General features: G+C 47.8%; 1 protein-coding gene across 7 annotated transcripts in view; it reads left to right on the top strand.

Moving 5' to 3' along the window:
- DPF3 (double PHD fingers 3) overlaps positions 1–20,008 on the top strand; it is a 249,274-nt gene that overhangs the window by 114,590 nt on the left and 114,676 nt on the right. For all 7 annotated transcript variants that reach the window (XR_006218980.1, XR_006218978.1, XR_006218979.1 and 4 more), the window contains exon 3: positions 8,403–8,510. Coding sequence is in view for 4 of the 7 variants with exons in the window: in XM_042990039.1 (XP_042845973.1) it covers positions 8,403–8,510 (108 nt within the window). In the remaining 3 variants the exon portion in view is untranslated. The remainder of the gene's footprint in view (positions 1–8,402; positions 8,511–20,008) is intronic.

The following is a 20,008-nucleotide window of genomic DNA, read 5'->3' as shown; positions in this document are numbered from 1 at the left end:
TTCCCAGCCCCTTTGCACACCAGGCACTCATATCTGTTCCTACTGGCTGGTTCTTTCCTCAACATTGAACAGTTTCTTCATAAGCACTGATTAATACAGAGCTGAATACTCTAAGGGGGTCTCTGTGGACCTCCGAAGTGCTTTTTCTGTGTAACGCTCTTCTTTTACAATTCTTTTTCTTGAATTCTAGTCACCTTGGTCTCCTCAGACTCTCATCTCTTTCTTTTCACTCAGTCTCAGAAAGTCTGTTGGTTTCCATCCATGTTTCTCTTCCCTGTGCTGCAATCTGGAAGCTCTCTTGAGGTAGTAAGCTGGGGCAGTCCTAGGGCTTATCTTGTTCATGTCCCGACAGCTGGGCACGTTCAAGGTGGTATGGCTGTAGACTTACCTTGTTCATTTCCAGTGCTTCAGGCATCACTGTCCTCCATTTCTTGATGTCCTGTGTCTTGAGAACTTTTATTTCATATTTTATCTGTCTTTTGGTTTCTTGTAAAAGAGTAAATATGATCCTTGATACTCCCATCTAGCCAGAAGCAGATGTTTGCTTTTTTAATTTAACCATATGAAATATTCACATGGTTCTAAAGTCATATCTATAAAGCATGGTATGGTCAGAGAATGTCTTGTTCTGTCTCTGGCCCTTTCCTGTTTCTATAGGCAACTTCCTCCTCTTCTCCTTGTTACTAATACTTTGTTTTTGCTCTCTGTAAGTTTCTACTAAGCCTTTGGTTTATCTTTCCACTAAAAGAAAAACCATATGTGAACACACAACATATATATTTATGTACATATGTATATGGGTATATCCCCATTTGTTGGATAAATTATAGTATATGATACACACTATTCTCCACCTTGTTTTTTTCACTTAATAGTGTACTCCATTGTAGTGTGTACTTCCCTCCCTCTATGTGTCAATTGCTTCATAATAGTCCATTGTGTGCATATGTTATGGTTTATTCAATCAGTTTCCTATGATGGACATTGGATTATTTCCAGGCTTTTTCTAGCATTAAAAATGCTACAACGAATACATATTTTTATATTTTTGCATATTAATCTGTGATACAGATTCCCAGAAGTGGAATTGCTGGGTCAAAGGGCAAATACATATGCACTTTTGCTAGATATGCCAAATTTCCCTCCATAGGGTTGAACTATTTTGCATTCTTATCAGTGGTGGATGAGATTGGTAGGCATATTTCTGACAACACAAAATTTCAATAGCACCATAGACTGCTTCATGGAAGGGTGAGGACTAGAATTATTGAAACAAAGGCCATGGTGGAGGCTCTTGTCAGGGATATTGGGGACGCAATTCTTGTATCAGTTAAGAGTTAGACCCAATAACATGTAAGCTCACATTATAATGTGATTATTCTTGAAAAAATTTTTTCTGATGAATTTAGAAAGTATGTAGTGGTTGTTTTTCTGATTTTCCATACATTTTATGTGCCTCTCGATGATGCTTTTATATTATTAGGATGCATTTCTCCATGAGCAATTTTACTTGGTGATATGGAAGTAGAGGGAAAATAAATTCCACAAGAAATGTCTTGATGGGGGTGGGTGGGAGGGCTGGGGGATATTTTCCTGATAGTTTTAGTGTGGGGAGCTTCTTTCTCAAGGGAAGGACTTTGGATTTCAACCCTACTGTGTGTGGATCAGTAATGGGATGGCTTGGTGAGGTTAGGTTAGTGGAGAGGTCTTGAATGTGGGCCGTGGACTAGATTACCCTTTGAATTATGTGACCCTGTGCTAGTTACTTAAGCACTGTTAGCCTCACTGTCCTTGTCCTTTAAATGTCTCATAGGGTAGTTGTTATGGTAAGTAACAGTGAGTGTGAGATACTAGCCTAGGACAGAGTAAGAGCTCAGTAAATGTTGGCTTTGTTACTGTGTCGGTTTTTGAGTGTGATGGTACCAGTGAGGGGCTTGGGAACCCCTGAGCCAGAAGGGGCTGGCAGCATCCTGGATTTGAGGCTTACCTCACCAGTCTTGGCCCATGGGACATTAGAATTGAATAGTAGAGAGGGAGAGAAGCTCATGGAGAAGAAGGGGCAGGGTTCTGGGAGAGGATGGTTGGGGAGCTGGATAGAGAGCTGTGCTGAGTGCTAGGGTATGGTGCCTAGTGCCCAGGACTCCAGGCTATCGGGGAGAAGAAAAGACACTGTGGCCTGGGATGATTCAAGGGGCTTCACTGAACAGGTGGTCCACAAAGTCAGGACAACTTTTAAATAAGCCAAGGACCAGGAAATATTATGGGTCTAAGTGCTTACGAAATACATCTTGTCTACTCCTCAAGCCCTACCTAGGGACTTATTACTCATCCCTCCAGTTCTGTAGAGGTGGTCCAATTGGTGTTTTCAATCACAAACATCAGTGGAACACCTGTTATGTCCTGGGCCCTGGGAATATAAATATGAGTAAGAGTTGATCTAGTGCAAAGTTCCTTATGTAGGAGTTTTTCAAACTGCAATTGCCTTGGTGTATTTCTGATATTCTGGTTTAGTAGGATTGGACCGGAGCCCAGGCACCAGTCCTTTTCAATAAATACTTATACAGTTCTGATGCCCAGTTTTGATGAAGAACCCCTGACTTGTGTCATTATCTCTTTATAAATATGGAGGCTGTTGGTGACCCATTGTGGAGGCACCTGTGGGAGCAGCATTCAGAGGAGCTCTTTAATGGCAGTGATGGTCTGAAGAGCAGCCTGCTGTTCCATCCCTTTCCTGTCCAGTAGGGGGTAGGCAAGGGGGAGATGAAAAAGGGAAGCAGTATTTGGATTCTTAATTTGGAGCCTTAAATCCTGTTACCACAATCTGAGTGGGTGTGACCACTGCCTCTTCTCTCTAACTCCCATGCCCTCTAGTTCCTTGGCCTCTCAGTTGGCTGTCCTTCAAACCCAAGTGGGTGGATGGGATGGATGGCTTGGATACAGGTGACACCTGTCCACTCTGGGGACAGAGGGTGAACAAATTGGCATAAATATAGGAAGTCTTTGATTCAAAATAAGGGTGAGGCAAAACTGTTTATCACAGTAAGAGTTGATCAACCACAGGAAGTCTGTCTTGTGAAGGAGTTAGGTTTCCATTGCAGGGAGGGTTCAATGGTGGCTGCTGATCCCCCTCTCTGAGAGGCTTCAGGGAGAGCCCTTCTCTGGGTGAACTGCCACTGCTCAACTCTGGTTGGGGGACGAAGGCATTACTCCAGTTCTTTTCTTCTTTTCAAACCCTGTTCCTATCCCCTGTCATCTTTACTTCCTTTCTATCTCATTTCATCTTCTGAATTCTTTTAAAAAGTTAAAAAAAATTTTAATGTTTATTTTTGAGAGAGAGAGAGCGAGAGCGCAAACCTGAGCATAAGTGGGGGAGGGGCAGAGAGAGAGGGAGACACAGAACCTGAAGCAGGCTCCAGGCTCTGAGCTGTCAGCACAGAGCCTGACTTAAGGCTTGAACCCATGAACCACGAGATCATGACTTGAGCTGAAGTGGGATGCTTAACTGACTGAGCCACCCAGGTGCCCTTATTTTAAAAATTAAAAAAAAAGTTTATCATTTATTTTGAAAGAGAGAGAAAGAGCATGGGAGAGGGGCAGAGAGAGAGAGAGAGAGAGAGAGAGAGAGAGAGGGAGGGAGAGAATCCTAAGCAGGCTGTGCACTGCCAGCACAGATCCTGATGCGGGGCTCAATCCCATGTATCGTTGAGATCACTACTTCAGCCAAAACCAAGAGTTCGATGCTTAACCAACTGAGCCACCCAGGCGCCCCCATCTGGGTTCTCAATAGCTCATGCCATGTCTGTCAAGGATAATGATACTTAGGGTCCACCTGCTGACTTGATCGATGCTGGTAACAAGTGACTTGTCTGGAATCTGCTGACCATACAGGCATCAAGCCCATCCTGCTGATTTTTTTCTATGGAGACAGTTCTCCCTCCAGCAAGTGTGTGAGTTTGTGAGTGTGTGTGTGTGTGTGTGTGTGTGAGAGAGAGAGAGAGAGAGAGAGAGAGAGAGAGAGAGAGATACTTGTGCTTGTACATGAGTATGAGTGTTGTAACTGGAGTTGCAGCTCAAAGGAAAAGAAAAGCAGTTTGCTCAGTGGGGTATGTGAATGGAGGGGTAGCTGTGGCCTTGGTTACCAGGGAAGACTAGTCGGCCCTCTTGTCTCCTGCCTCCTTTCCCCCCTCCTCCATATTCCCCCTAGCCCCAGGCTCACTCCTTCAGGTTAATTTCCCTGGCTGCAGCTGTGACTCCCTCCTCCTCCTCCTCCCCTTTCCCTCCCCTCTCCATCTACCACACACACAGGCTTTGAGTTATGTGCCTCCTGTTCTAATGAGATAAACAACATAACTCTCACGGGGCTGTGCTCGTCCCTCTATAAGTGGAACTCCAGGGCTGAATGCATTGGCCCTATAAAGGCACCCTGGTGCTTGCCAGCCTAGGGAGGAGGGCAAGGAAGGGGGGCTAGAGCCTCGAGAGAGTTCTTGGGGTCATTTGCTTGTTGAGATGAGGTGGAGTCAAAGCAGACATCAAAGAGAGGCCTATTTCTACCCTCATGGCTAGAGGAGCAAAGAGCAGCATGGGCATGTGGGGTGGGGGCTTTGTCATGCCACATGGCCATAGAGTCCAGATTCGTCTATGTCCGCTAACTCATGATAATTAATAACTGACGTTTGCACAAGGCTTCATGGTTATAAAGAGCTTCTTCTTGAATATAAGCGAATGCCTACAACAGCCCCTGTAAGGTAGGTACTATTAACACTCTTGTCTAATGGGCAAGGAGACAGGGTCAGAAATGTGTGGTGATATTTCCAAGGTTACAGGATTGGTGGTAGGAGGACTCATGCTCTTCCTCTGCATCACAGGGCTTCTGTAATCCATCAGAGAGAGTTAAAGAATGAAATAAAAATAGTCCCATCTCCTGGCCATTCGGACTACTTAATCCCAGGAGAGTGAGTGGGTCTGCAGCTATAAACGGAGGGGCCCGAGGCTGCCTTGGTGTTGCTGACCAACACGTGCAGTGACCACAGTCTCAGGGAGGGCATAGGCCCTTGGGCAAGTGTTGACAATTTTGACCTCTTGTCATTTAGATCTTTTGAGAGTGCTGGTCTGGACCAGTCCCTTCTTACTCACCTGCTTTTGGTCAGGTTGGAAATACTTTGAAGCAGCCTGTGGGGCAAGAAGGAGCCTAAGGCATAGAGACTGCCATCTTGGGGTGGATTCTGTGCTCACTTCTGAGCCTGCCTCTGGGGTCCCTCTTGGATGGTTTGAATGTGGGTGGATGAGTCTCCTGGAACCAGGAATAGTAGGTCATTCACTTTCTGCATTTCTGAATCTGATTCAGTTCTGGTTAAATTTATTGGTAAGTACTTCTTGAGGTGCCTACCGGGTACTGTGCTAAGTACTGGGGATACCAGAGATGGGCACGGTTCCTGTCATTCTGAATTTTATCAAACGAGTAGGGGAGACATTCTAGTAAGCAGGCAATTAATGACAACACCTTGGGGGAAACACTGGGAACCTTGAGACACTTTAGAGAAGGCCATTTAACCAGTTTTGGTATATCAGAGAGAACATCTAGGCAGTAACTAGATGATGCTTAGACATCCAGAGGTCCTTGGTCAGACATTGGAACAATCTATAAGGTTCTTGAAAAAATAGTTGGCCCAATTCTCCCACCCACTTAAATCCAGATTGGGTAGGTCTGACATGAATTTTTGGTCTTGAGGTTATTAAGAAGTTCTCCAGGTAAGGGCACCTGGGTGGCTCAGTTGGTTAAGCATCCAGCTCTTGGTTTTGGCTTAGGTCACGATCTCGCGGTTTCATGGGTGTGTTTGAGCCCCATGTCGGGCTCTGTGCTGGCAGCATGGATCCTGCTTGGGATCCTCTCTCCCCCCTCTCTCTGCCCCTCCCCCATCGCACTATTTCTCAAAATAAATACATAAACTTAAAGAAAATTAAAAAAAAGAAGTTCTCCTTGTAATTTTTGGGTTCAATCTGGATTAAGAATCACTAACCCAATGTTATATTTAAGTGATGGATCACTAAATTCTATTCCTGAAATCATTATTACACTTTGTTAACTAACTTGGATTTAAATGAAAAAATAAATTAATTTAAAAAATATACTAAGAACAGAATCTCAATACATTTAATTTGTGCTTAATACTTACATTATGTAGACATAATACTGAACATAACTGAATAATAAGCTGCTATAATTATAATTGATTTCTGTGTTCTTTATTATTATTATTTTATTGAGGTATAACTGATAAATAGAATTGTAAGATATTTAAAGTGTAAAAAAAAAAAAAGAATCACTAACCCAAGATGAGTAGGGATTGGTGGGACCTGTTTATGGGATGCAGAGTACTGGGTCAGCCTTTGTACTTGGCCTTTGTTGGGATCATGGGGAATACCAGGCTTAGAGGTGGCTCAAACTTTTTGGGAAGACATCAGAATCAATGCAGCCATACAGGAGTTCTAGGATCAGAGGTGATAGGATCATGGAGTGAATCACATCAAAAACATTGAACTATTCCCAGTGATGCCTTCCCTCAAAGAGAGGTCAAAACTGGACCTTCCATGGGAGGGAGAGCAGCCTTACTGTGATTCATTTAATCTTCTCCAAATCAACCACAAGTCTGGTCCTCAGAGAACGGGGAGCTCAGAGCTTCTGGATCCTCCCACTGTGCAGAAGCTATGAAGCTATCAACAAAATTAACTATTGGGATGACTCTTGGACACCACAAGTCCTTAGCTCATGACACCAGAGATTTTTCTGGAGCCTCTAGGCTCTATGACCCTTGATGGTTTCTGAGAACCAAAATGGGGAGGGGTAGGGACCTTCAGCTGCTTCACAGACTTACAACCTGTGGGAACAGCTGTGCAATTAAAAATGAAACTTAGCACATAAAGAGAATTTGAAAATTTTGGTTCCTTTAGTCCTGGAATGGTTGTCTCTGCTTTGGAACCCAAACAAATAAATGGGTAGAGATGACTAGTAAAAATGAGAAATGAATAAATGGATATATAGCAATGAAATTTTTGTAGATTTTCTCTACAAATGGTCCCCAAATGGCAGACAGCAGATGGAAATAGGGTCCTGATATTTTCTAAGCCCTGTGGTCCTAGGTCTAGGAAATGACCTCCTCACATAGGTCTGACAGTTGTCACATGCCACATTTATCTACAGAAGACTGAGTTGTGACTAATTAAATGAAGCTGGAATGTATTCATTCACTCACTCATTCATTCAGCACATGTTTAGTTTGATTCTTCTATGTGTCAGGCACAGATCTAGTTCTGGGGATTCTGATGAAAATAAGATAAAGTCCCTGTTGTCACCAGGCTTTTTACTCTAGCAGGAGTGGACTGCTTGACTTGCTTGTTTCTTTTGGGTGTATCAGGCAGTTTTTTTAGTCTGCACATTGCCTAACTAGTCTTAAGCCCTCCTCCCTCTCCTCCCAGCCTCCACCCCCGTCCTTTTTTTTTTTTTTTTTTTTTTGGAATAGACCGTTGTCTACTGTGGAAAGTCCACATTCCTCCAACGCCTCTGGCTACCACACTATGTGCCACAGGAGCCATAAGACTGTGGTCTGATAAGCAGGAAGGATCCTCATGGGGTGGTTGGTATGACAGATGATGCTGGTGTGGAACTTTGTTGCCAGAGTTCAAATCTAAATGGAGACTCTTGAGAGACAGTATGGTTAGTATATAAGCCCAGCCACTGGACTCTTGTCCATTTCTTCCTGTAAGGCCCAGGCAAGGGGGCAGGGTTGTACATGTATCCGGGCTCTGCAGGAATGAGTCCGGAGCATGGTCACCAGAGTAGGCTTATATTCTGATGGGGGTTGCTTAGGGCTCCCATTGGCTTTAGCAAGCTGCCAGCAGCTAACAGTGGGTGGAGAAAGCCAGTTGGTAGGAAATCTGGCTCCTTGATCCTGGTTTCCTTGAAATGCTTCTCAATCCAGGCTGTCGATAGGTAGGCAGATTGACTTCTGCTGCTTTGCCTTGAAGGGAACCTCCTTAACCTGGACCTGGATAGAGGAGCAGTTGATGGGTAATACCTAGGGGTCCATTGCCTTGGAAACACTGCAGTGCAGTTAAATCTGGAAAGGTCCCTCTGATCTCCCAGACCAGGAGATCTGAACTGTCTTAGTCATGGTGATGGCGTAGGCTTACTGGGACAGCATGGTGGAGTAGACAGAGCAAGTGTCCTGGGTTCAGATGACCTAATACTGCTTGTGCTCTACCATCAACCAGCTTTGTGACCTTAAGTCACTTTACCTTTCTGGGCTTCAGTTTCCTTTCACTGTGAGTGAGAGGGTCAGACAAGGAATTTTCCAAGGCGCCTTCTAGCCTGGAGCCCTTAACCTTTATGCTGTCTCTATCCACAGGCCTCGCTCCGGGCCAGCTATACACATACCCTGCTCGTTGCTGGCGTAAGAAGAGACGATTGCATCCACCTGAGGATCCAAAGCTTCGGCTGCTGGAAATAAAACCTGGTCAGTGCCCTCTGAAGCTTGGTTGGGCCCATGGTGGGAGAGGTGGGAGAAGGCTGGGCTGGCCCAGGACAAGTTTGCTTTGCTCCTTTGTCTGTAGAACTGAGTTCTCTGGGAGACTGAACCTGCCCCGTGGTGCCCAAAGGTGTTCCTCTGTGCCTTCTCTCATATGTAAACATGTGTATGTGTTCACCTGAGTGTCTCTTTCCTGTGGTGTCTTGTGCCTTCTCTTTCCTCTAGTCTCCCTCTTGCCACTCCTTGGAGTAAAGCAAGCCGGCAAGGGTGGGAACAGACCCATGAGGAATGCCTTTCCAGACTAGAGCTGAAGGAGCTATAGCTCCTTTGGGTTGTGTGACACATCTTGTGGCCTCAAGTGAAGAAACCTTGTTCTAGCTTCTGTGTTTCTAAGGAGGGCATACCCCCTGCCCCCTTAGTGTGAATGAACTTCAGGAGCTTCTTACCTGAGAAGGGCCACTTGCTAACAATAGAACCCATCTTGGGCATGGAAATGGAAGAGTCTGAGTTCAAAATTTGCCTCTTGGTGATTGCTTGTGGCCACGCAGAAGGCTTGGTTAGTTTTCTTGACTACTGATCTGTTATAACCCTTCTGACTAGATGGCCATCTTCAAAAAAAATTTTTTTTAATGTTTATTTGTTTTTGAGAGAAAGAGAGAGAGAGAGAGAGAGAGACAGAGACAGAGTGTGAGCAGGGAAGGGGCAGAGAGAGAGGGAGACACAGAATCTGAAGCAGGCTCCAGGCTCTGAGTTGTCAGCACAGAGCCCAATGCAGGGCTTGAACCTGCGGACCGCAAGATCATGACATGAGCTGAAGTTGGATGCTTAAGCGACTGAGCCACCCAGGCGCCCCTAGATGGCCATCTTCAGACCTGGGTCTGAGTTGCAGAAAGGCCAAGTGATTGCCTTGGGTCTTCAGCCTTAAAGGAACCTCTGGTTTTGGAGGTGCAAGGGCTGCAAAGTGTCTCAGGCTGGTGTGAACAATGCTGTTCAGTGGAACAAAGGCACAGCTGGCATTTCCCCTCACCAAATAATACAGACCTGGCTGCCTTAGGTTACTAGGCTGCCCAAGGTTACTTCACTCCTGCCTTTCCACACTGACGTCTGAGGCTGTGTTTTCTCTGCAAAATCTCTTTTTACAGTTGCATGGGATGCTTTCGCTCCCGGTTCTATGGTTAAGCCTGTATTGATTGTTTATTTTAACCCAGATTTCATTCTTGTAGAAGTTTTATTTGTTAGAGATGGGGGTGGGGTGGGGACTAGGGTTTTCAGTGAGCTCCATCCAAGATTTCAATGGCCCTGCAGAATTTACAGACCCTTGCAGACACTTCAGGGTGATGACTGAGGTCGTTCCAAACTTCCCGAGGTGCAGGTTATAGGAGAGCCAAGTCTCCCCCAGCGGTATAATCTAATGGAAAGATAACGCAAGCCACATGTATCATTGCATACTTTCTAGTAGCCACACTGAACAAAGGAGAAAGAAACAGGTGAAGTTAATTTTAAGTATGGATTATATTCAACCTAAGATGGCCATAATATTATCATTTTAGCATGTAATCAATGTAGAAATTATGAGTCAAGACATTTTACATTTTTTTCTTGTGTGTGTGTGTGTGTTTTTTTTTTTTTAACTCCAGTGTTATATTTTACATGTTTAGTGCATCTCGTTGCAGACTAGCCACATTTCAAGCGCTCGGTTATCACACGTGGCTGGTTGTGCCCATATTGGTTGGAGTGGTTCTAGAACTACACTCACAGTGCGCTCTTGATCGGCAGCACAGCATCCCCAGGGAGGTTGGGACAGATGTCGAATCTTGGGCCTCACCCCAGACCTGCTAAATCAGAATCTGCATTTTACCACATCCCCAGGGCTGCGTTCCCACGAGGCACACTGAAGTTTGGGAAACAGTGGTTTTAAAATGCTTTAAAGGTGGCCAGACCACAGGTTGGCATGGCATGACTTCACATCATCCGTGTTTCTTTATTAAACCTGAATAATTGTTGATATGAACAATTTATTGTGGAGGTGGGGACGTCCTCCTTCTTTGTTCCAGAATCATCCATCCTGTTCTTCTGGAAGTGCCATGGATGAGTGAGGTGGTAATCCCTGACTCGGTCCTTGCCTGGACCAATTGAATTCTACCCCACTCAGAGCTTTGCAGTAGGTGCTGTAGCCAGAGGCTGAGTACGTGCTGGGTTGGCTGTGCGGATTTTGAAGGGAGGGTGTTATTTAGGTGTTTTGTCACCAGCTGGATGTGTCTCCATGTTGGAGTATGTGGACCCTCTGGGTATATTTCCCCATCAGTTAATCAGAGGTACCAGGTTTTTGAGATTCTTTAAGAGCTTTTCTATGCACACACCAAGAAGTACATCCATATGACCTTTTCCTCGTCTTTTGACCCAGCACAGCCACCTTGCATTTTGCCCATTCCATTTAAAAATGTGCCTCAGGCATTGGCCATATCAACATATAAGGAATTTCCTCATTCCATTTTTACAGTTACACAATATTCCATTGTATGAATATACCATAGCTATTTAACCAGGCCCTCTCAGTTTTTGTTTCTAATTTTCCCAATTTAACCGGAGATGTGGTGAGCATTTTCATGTTCATATATGAATTCATATTAAATTTCCTATGTGAGGCTATCTCCTACATAATTTGTTAGTTTAAAAGATTTTATTACAAATACTTGACATTAATTTTTAATTGTTAATCTTTACTCTTAACATTTGTATAGAAAGTCTTTCTTAAGACCACTTTGTATTAGACTAATTGGATTGTCTTTTATGGGACCAAAGATATTTCGTGCTATAAAATAACTCAGACAGCATTAACTCCAATTGCCTATTTTGAGAGGTCCAGGCAGGTTAGGAGTCGTATTCAAAGTCACACAGCAATTCCTGTGGGAATATGCATAGAATCCACATTGGTTGATTTCTCTGTTCAGTGCTTTTTTTCTGCTTCTTCATGCCCTCAGAGGTATACTAACTTAAAAAAAAATCCCTTAAAAACTTTATTTTATGATTATGAAACTAACATATAAGTGATTAAAATGCATCCAAGAGATAGTTGGAATTCTCCTTTAGTAATAAATGTCAGATGCACAAATCAAACTAGCCTAAGGAAAAAAATAGGGAAGTTGGTTCATATAACGGTAAATCTCAGAGTTGTGCTGGTTTCAGGCATAGCTGTATCCAGGGGCTCAAACATTGAAGTGAGGGCTCTGTGTCTCTTTCCACCTCTAACTCTCGTCTCCTTGTGGGGGAGAAGAGGTGGCCATCAGCAGCCCCAGGCCCAGCACTCATTACACTCAGCAGAAAGCAGTCCCCTTCGAGAGCTGTGGCAGAGAAGTGGCGGGAAGGACTGATTAGCTGGCTGAGTTTATCTCTGCCCTACCAATCACTGCCACCCAGGGGATGGAGAACCCTGATTGAATCATCATCGTCATTATCATAACCAGTGTCTGAACAGCACACTGTAATTTACAAAGCCCTTTACAAAGCATTTTCATTTATAGCATTTCCTTTGGTCCCTACCAGAGCCCTGGGAGGTGGAGAAGGAAGGAAGGGATAAAAGTGGAATAAGCCTACTTTATATGTTAGGGAAATCAGGCTGTGGGCAGAGCCAAGGAAGGTTTACTGTGCTGCTCACATATCTGGGAACTGACAGTCTCATTGTTGGTGAGACTGAGTAAGAAGTTATTTTATGAGTGTCTGGCCCTTTTGTCTACAGACATTTACTTTGAGCACACTGGCCTCCCAGTGGCTGACTGTGGAGCAGCTGGCATCACAGCTGGCTTTGGACTTGCCCCATCCTTGGGCCTGCCATGACCTGTAGGGGGTGGGAAAAGGAAGAATCCTAGGGCTGGTGGTTTGCTGGGGCCAAGTACCCACCAGTGCCTCATGTCCTCATGTCTGTCTACGATTATTTGAAACATTTCCTTGGACTCTGCCCTCATGCTTGGGGCAGAGGCTGAGGTGGCTGTTCCAGATCTCAGGGTGGTGAAGACCCAGAGCCCAAGTCAGCTAGGGTCCGATGGGAGGGCCCTCTCTGGAAAAAGTGAGCACCAGCTTGTTGAGGATGTGCCCTCCGAGGCGTAACCATATCCCGATGTGGCAAAAGATCCTAAGTAAGTTGGGCTCACCCAAGGCAGGCTCATTCTCCCGTGCCAGAATCCAGGCTGGCAGTAAACATCCAGGCCTGGAATAAATAACTTTTCGAATGACAGAGCTCTTTCTCAGATGAACTGGTTTCTCCTCTTTGGGGGATCAGATCTACTGCTAAGCCAGCTAAAAACAAAAACCCCAATGCCTTGGGCCAAAAGTGTGTCATTTCCATATACTGTTCTGAGTCCCGACTCCTGGGGCCAGGCTTTCAGGCTGTACCACCACACCAGCCTGCCACCACAGGTTGTGAATGAAGATGCCAGGAGAGTGCCTGAGAGTAGGTGATAAGGAACCTAAGCCTCGGACCTCAAAGCGTCAGGGTCCATCTAGAGAATGCTAAGCAGCGTGTATCATTCTCTTCCTAGAGGCAGCTCCCATTTGAAATGGAATTTTTCACACAAGCCAAAATGTCAGAAAAGGGCCTTCATCCAGGGCCTCAGCTAGCCCGGATGGCATCTTTGTGCAGCAGTAGAAGGCGCCCCCTCTGGGCGGACATTTATAAAAAATGATGTCCCTTTTGGTGGGTTAGTAGAGCTCAAGCTGGATCTCAGCCACTCTCTGTCTGTCCCCTTGGCAGGTCCCCACCTTTCAGCGGCTCTGCCTCATCGTTTATAAAATGCAGTTTCCAGCTGAGAGGACTCTTTCCCTTTTTTTGGATATTATGTCTTCCCCAGCACCGGGTCAACTTGGACAATATTGTAAAATGACTGTCTCTTATTTTTACTCCTTTTGATTTGGGTTCAAAGAGAATGAGGTGTTTTGGCAGGTAGTTTTGAAGGTGACTCAGAGTAGAGTCATGGTCAGAGTCCCCGGACCATTTGCCGCAAATTCCTAGAAGGTGAGGACAGTCAGGTGGGGTGAACGAAGGCCCACCTTCCCAGGGACAGAGGAGAAGCTGAAGGAAACAGAGATGGGGAGAAAGGCTAGGGATTGCCTCTCTTCGACACACTGCAGTGGAATTAGGTATAACCTTGTTGAAGGTCAATGCTTAGTACCTATCAGTATTTAAAACGCCCATGCCCTTTGACCTAGAAATTCTGCTGCTAGGAATTCATCCTGTAAATAAATAGATACTCCCAGTGTGTAAGGTCACCCATTGTGACATTGTTCATAACAGCAACAACAATGACAACAAAGAATGGGAACAACCAGAAGGTCCATTGATAGTGGACTAGTTAAATATATGGTACATTCATAAAATGCAATACTCTTTTGCCTTTTAAAGAAATGAGTAGGAAAAAAATGGAAGGATGTCGAAGATATACTACTAAGTGGAAAAAGAAAAGCAAATTGCACAACATTATGTGTAATCCTTTTTGGGCAAACCTTGCTGAAAATCGATAATCAATTTGTCCAACCTGAGCTGAATCTCTTTAAATTTATGGAAACTAGAAGACTAAGTTTATGTTGAAAGAAAACCAATGAATGAACCAATCAATCCTTGGCACCCCTCCACCACCCAGCCCCCGTGATGCCATCCTCTCGTCTCTCTTCCCTCCCAGTCTCCTGCTGTGAGTCTCCTGAGGTCCCCTTGACAAGCTCCAGGAACGTGGTTATGTCTGTGACACTTGGAGCCTCCCTTGGGCTCCACCGTCAGCACCCTCATTTCCTTGGGGGAGAGGGAGAGGAGTTCCCCTGATTTGTGAGAGATGGGGGCACTGGCCCGGAGCAGAATTGTCTCAAGGCACGAGTTTCCTTCCATGTCGGTCCCCCCTATGGATAATGAGGAGATGCCACAAGCAATTTATCATGCCAACACCCAGCTTGTACCTCTTGTCTTCCTTTGTGTCTCTGCCTGAATCCTGCCAGCGGTGGGCAGCTTTCAGTAACAGAGGCCATCAGGTAAGAGTTGTCCTTGACCTCAGGTCTGCAGAGCTGAGAGCTCTGTCAGGAAACCGGGTCGGGGCAAGGGGAGAGGGTATAGATCCCAGAATCTTGAGGGCCCTTGGAGAAGGTCTGAGGACAGGGCTATAGAACCACCTACCTGTGGTTCAGCCCCCGCCAAAGCACAGAGCTCATCTGGGCTGAGGCCACATCTCAGGACAGGGAGTGGAGAGGTGATCATGGCTGCCGCTCAGTCACTGTTCAGAGTGAAGTTACACACTGTTGGGCACACTCATCCTGCTGCTCTCATCCCATCTCCCACGGTGTGACTATGCCATCCTGCCTGCGTTTCCTTACTACTTGCTGAAAATAAAAATGTGTCTGTGTGCGGGGTGGGATGGGGCTGAGAGCGGGGGAGAGCTCTCTGGGACTTGAAAACATTCTGTGTCCCTGGACCTATGTGTTTCTCACGCCTAACATCACCCCTCCAATCTGTCTTGAATAAATATCTTGCAACCTCCTACTTGCCTGGGCGTCTGAAGGACAACACATACAACATTATTTCTCTCCGCTGACTGACAATGGAGTTCAGTGTTCCCTGCAGCTTGCACTTGGCTGCAGAGGCGAATGCAAGGTGTTTCAAGGCGCAGCCATCACAATTCGTGCAACATGAGGACTGGAGCAGAGGCCTGGTGCCAGAGAGGGGCCTCCCCTGGACCATTTCCCCAAGAATGGAGCTCTGTCCTTGCGAAGGGGGAGCCGAGCTGGCAGGAGAGAAAGGTGGATAGTAAATATCCACCAGAAGGCCCTGAAGCAGGGCAGATGTTGGGCAAAAGCCAGCTGATTAAAAAAGAGGCCTTTAACTCCATTTTGTGCGTGTGTGTGTGTGTGTGTGTGTGTTTGAATGAAGAAAAGAAAAAGGCTGGGAACAAACTTTTACTTGTGTTTCTCTGGATTAAATGCTTGGATGGTCTGCTTAGATCAATTTAGCATCTTCCAACCCCAGACCTCTTGGTCCCCCTGGTCTAGGGCAGATTTTACCTTCGTTTCAGAGGTTGGGGAACTGTGGCACTGAATCAGGAAGTTAATTTCCCAGGGGGTATCAGCGGTGAAGCCAGGGAGAGAACCCTAAGGGGGAGCCTGTTGGAACTGGTGCCATGTCGCTCCAGGACCCAGCACACACATTCATGGCGGTGTCCTCAGACCAAGAGTTCTTTTCCGCCAGATGTTCATTCTGTTCCCGGAATGTACCTGAGGCCTTGTAAATCCCTTCTGCTTCAGCATACTTGGGGAGCAACATGGCTCTCTGCCACCCTTGCCAAATTCCAAGGGTGATGGGAGGGAAGGCAGCCAGGAATAATAGGGTGTTCTGGTTATTTCTCCTGTGTGTGTGTGTGTGTGTGTGTGTGTGTTGCCTTTGGCAGCCACTCAATGACTGGGGATGAATGACCAGGATAGTCATCACCACACGTTGTTGGGGGAGCATGAGCAGAAGGGCAGGAACCCTGGGGGGATGGTAGCCCCGGGTGCCTCAAAGAAGAGCGTGTCCTAGCAGACCAACAAGCAAGTCACAGAGATCCTCAGGAAGGTGCTCCTAAGTGGGGGCCGTCCAGGCAACGGGGCTTGAGTCCTGCCTGCTTGGGCAGGGGTTGGGAGGGGGGGGCTGCTTCGCCTGCCTAGGGTGCTGTCCCTGCCACACTGAACCGCCAGAACTCTCCAGATGGGAGCAGGCTGCGGCCAACTTCCCCAGCTTTTGCAAATCCTGCATCTTAATTAGTTCCCTACTGCTTCTGTACATGGCCCACATTTTAATAGTCTCCAGGCTTCTTCCACCATTTGCTCTCTGATGTTTGGTGTGATTTCTCTTCTCCTCGAGACAGTCCCCCTGATTCCTCCAGCACCCTCCCGGTCCGGGAACAACTTAAGGAACGCCGATGTGCCAAGCATGTAGCCCGAGATTGATGAGCCTGTCAGCTGGCTCCCTCTGCCCCTCTCCCTCCCTCCTTCCCGGGTGCTCCTCACAGGGATGAGCCAGGCGGGGGTGGGCGAGATGGGAGGCGAAGGCAGGGACCCGTGGAGCCCCCGGCCAGGTGTGAGCCAGTGGACACCGTGACCTTCTCCTGGCCCGCAGAGGAGTCTGGCTGTGTCCTTCCAAGGGAGAAGGACGCTCCGGCTCCCACCCACATCTGTCAGTGCTTATCTGGCTCCGCACGGGGGGTGCCTGAGCTTGGTACAGCTGGGAGAATGGATGCCTTCAAGTGCATCAGGGGGAAATGACCAGTCATTTATCTCCTTCCTGCGGTGTCAGAGCCCGCAGCCATCCATCCTGGAGGCTTGCAACGGCAGCTTCTTCAGCTCGCGTTGGCCTCAGGAGCAGGAGAGCCAGGGAGAGGTGGGCAGGCCGCTGCGGACCCCATACTCCTGTTGCCTTCCTGGCGGTCTGGGGGACCAAGCCTGGGCCATCTCAGCACTGCTTGCATTCCACAGGGCTGTGGGAGCTGGGTCTGGCAGCGGACACGGGTGGCAGCTGGGAGTGGGCTGGATGGTGTGCAGAGCTGCTGTTGACTTTCCACGGTCACCTTTGCCATCCCGCCCCGCAGAACCGTGTTCAGAGCATGGGTCATAGGACTGAGGGGCGCCCTGTGTCGCATTGCCCATTCACTGGGGTCTCTCCCCACCAGAAGGTACACGCTTTGAGGGCAGGGACCCACCTGTTTCTTCATCTGCGTTCCTAGCGCCTAGCACCAGGCTTGGCACATAGCAGGTGGACGGGAAAGATTTATTCAAGGGATAGAAGAAAGAAAGGGTGCCCAATGTTTGATCTTAGTCTCGGAGAACATGGTTTATCTCTCGGCACCCCCATTTCACAGATGAGGAACACCGAGCAGACAGAACCCCGTGGCAGCTGACCTGGGCTTCCCTTCCAGATCCTGGCCTGGCATGTGGGGCTTTTGCCATCTTGCCTGTCTTTGATTTTAGGCCGTAGGGGCCTTCGATATGCCCTACAGCTGTGCTCTGCAGGATAAAAGACACCAAACAGAGATCCCAAGGCCTGGGTTCAAGTCCAGACCCCTCTACCTACTGGCTGTGTGATTTGGGGCAGTTACCTAAGGACTCTGGCCTTCGTTCTTCATCTGTGAAATGCACACCATGGTGGCTGTTCAGCTCACGTCACCGCACTGTTCTGAGGGTCACGAGGGAGGGTGGGCCTGGAGGGCTTCCACTGCGATGCCATCTGGGCTGCATTGCTGGGTGGGCCGAGGGGGCTCCGCTAACACTGTGTCTGTCTCTAGCCTGTTGCGGGAGTCACTGCCCAGCTCAAAGAGTGTGTGCTGTCTGGCCTGGAATGGGACTGCATTCTGCCTTTGAGCCTTTTAAAAAGCCCCAAGTCTGGTACCTTCTACACTGAGGTACCCAAGCTTGCAAAACTTGCCTCTTATGTCCCAGAACTCTAGCATCTGTTGCCCAGGGCACAGAGGTCAACTTGGAAGGCTTCCTCCCTGCTTTTACTGACACCTGTCAGCCCATGGTGTGCTAGGCCAGGCCTGTCTGACTGGCTCTTTTCTCTCCTGCCCCTGGCCTAGGCTGGTCTACCTTCTTCTGGAAAGCCATTCTTCTGTGAATTTGCCCTGGTGTGGCACCATACTTTGGCTGCTCAGAACTGGCCACCTGGCCTCTGCACCTGCACTCTATCCTGGTTCACCGTGTGGGGATGCTCCCTACTCAGGGGTCAGGGGACTGCTCCCAAAATGTCCTGCCCCCTGGATGTATCTAGAAACCGGGATGTAAGTGCCATGAAGACAGGGCTCGTTTGTGCCATTCTCCTGAGCACCAGGATCATTGGCGGGGACCCACGCATATTGCAGTAACTCCCAACTGGTGTCCACACTCTGCCTTTCCTCCTTCAGTTATTTTCAAAGTGATCGTCTTAAGATACAGGCATCATCATGCCGCTCTTTGCTCAAAACTTCCAATGGCTTCTGATCACACTCAGAGTGGAAGCCAGCCTCCTCTCAGTGGCCTGCATGGCCCTTCAAGGCCCCTGTCACTCTGAACCGGTCTCCTACTCTGCCTCCTGGCTCACCGTCCTCCAGGCAGATGGGCCCCAGCCTCGGGGCCATTGCACTGATGGCTCGTGTGCCTGGAACATGCTTTCTTAGCTATTGGTGTGCCCCCTTTCCCCTCCTCAGGTTTGTGTTTTCCTAGCCACATTTCAGGGTGTAATCACCATCCTACTTCCTCGGGTACTCCAATGTCCCCTCCTTTACTCTGTTTTTCTCCAAAGCACTGATCACCATCTGTTGTGCTATAGGCCTCACTCATTTATTTTAGGTAATTGCTCTCTGCACCCCCCCCCCCCAACTAGAATATAGTTTCTATGAGGGCAGGACTTTCCCTCTCTTGTTCACAGCTGTGTCCTCAGCCCTTAGAATAGAACCTGGTACACAGTAAGTGTTTAGGAATGATTTGTCCAACAAATGAATAGGGCAGGGCATTTTCCATGTGGTTCTGCTGTGGTTTCCAAATCTGCAGGACAGTGCCTGCCCTGGAACTGAAGCAAGGCTGGCATCTCGCCTTTGAGCTCTGTCTCATCTCAACCTCCTCTGTCCTCAGCACTGCTCTGGACTTGGCCTCTTGGCTTCTTTCTCCCTAGGCCCATGCCCAGGCTGGGGGAAACGCTGCCACACCGCCTCCAATGGTCTGAGAGTGTCAGAGAGTGAGGGGTTTGCCGGCAGGTGCCGCCACCCTGGAGGTGAGAGGAAGGCACTCACATTGGTTAGCATCACGCCCCTTGGGCAGACGCTCTGCGTCCCTTGTCTCCTTTGGCCCAGAGCAACACCGGGAAGTGGGCTTTGATCCCCTAGTTTTACAGATAAGGAGATCAAAGCCCAGTGCGTGGTTTAGGGTCCTAGAGCTGAGATTTCACTCCTGAGCAGCCTCTTGCACTCCCTGGTTGTCTGTATGCCCTTGTACTATCTCAGCACTCCATGTGCCTGCCACCATCTTCCCCCCTGCCCCCACCAGGCATTGACCTGGTCTGCCAGCCACTGGTGAGCTTCCTTTGGCAGTGTGGGCATTCTCCTGTGTCTCAGGGGTGGGGAAATGCTCATCTGAGGTACTCACCCCTGAGTGGTGTGTACGAGGGCCCATCCTTGCCATGTTGGCTTGGGGGTGAGTGGGTAGGCACACCAGAGAGGGGAGACAGAGGCCATATGGGGAGACCAGCAGCCCTCCTGTTGTATGGATATCCTGGGATTCTAAAACAGGTGGTAGTTAGGGCCTGCAGGGTGCAGCCTGGGTGATGGGTCCTCAACGTGAACCTCACCCATTTTGAGCTTTATGAATCACAAGACGGGGAGTCAAATGCAGCCAAGACAATGGCGCCCCTGAGGAATGAGCAAATGGATTCCCGGGAAATCAGGGCTTCGGTGTGCCCCCACCCCAATCTCTTCTCCTGTGTGGTGAGAGATAACACTATCCACCCCCCATTC

Source organism: Panthera tigris, chromosome B3, assembly GCF_018350195.1.
Source record: "Panthera tigris isolate Pti1 chromosome B3, P.tigris_Pti1_mat1.1, whole genome shotgun sequence".
Lineage (NCBI taxonomy): Eukaryota > Metazoa > Chordata > Mammalia > Carnivora > Felidae > Panthera > Panthera tigris.
Note: the sequence above shows the minus strand (reverse complement) of the source record. Positions and strands in the feature narration are given on the sequence as shown.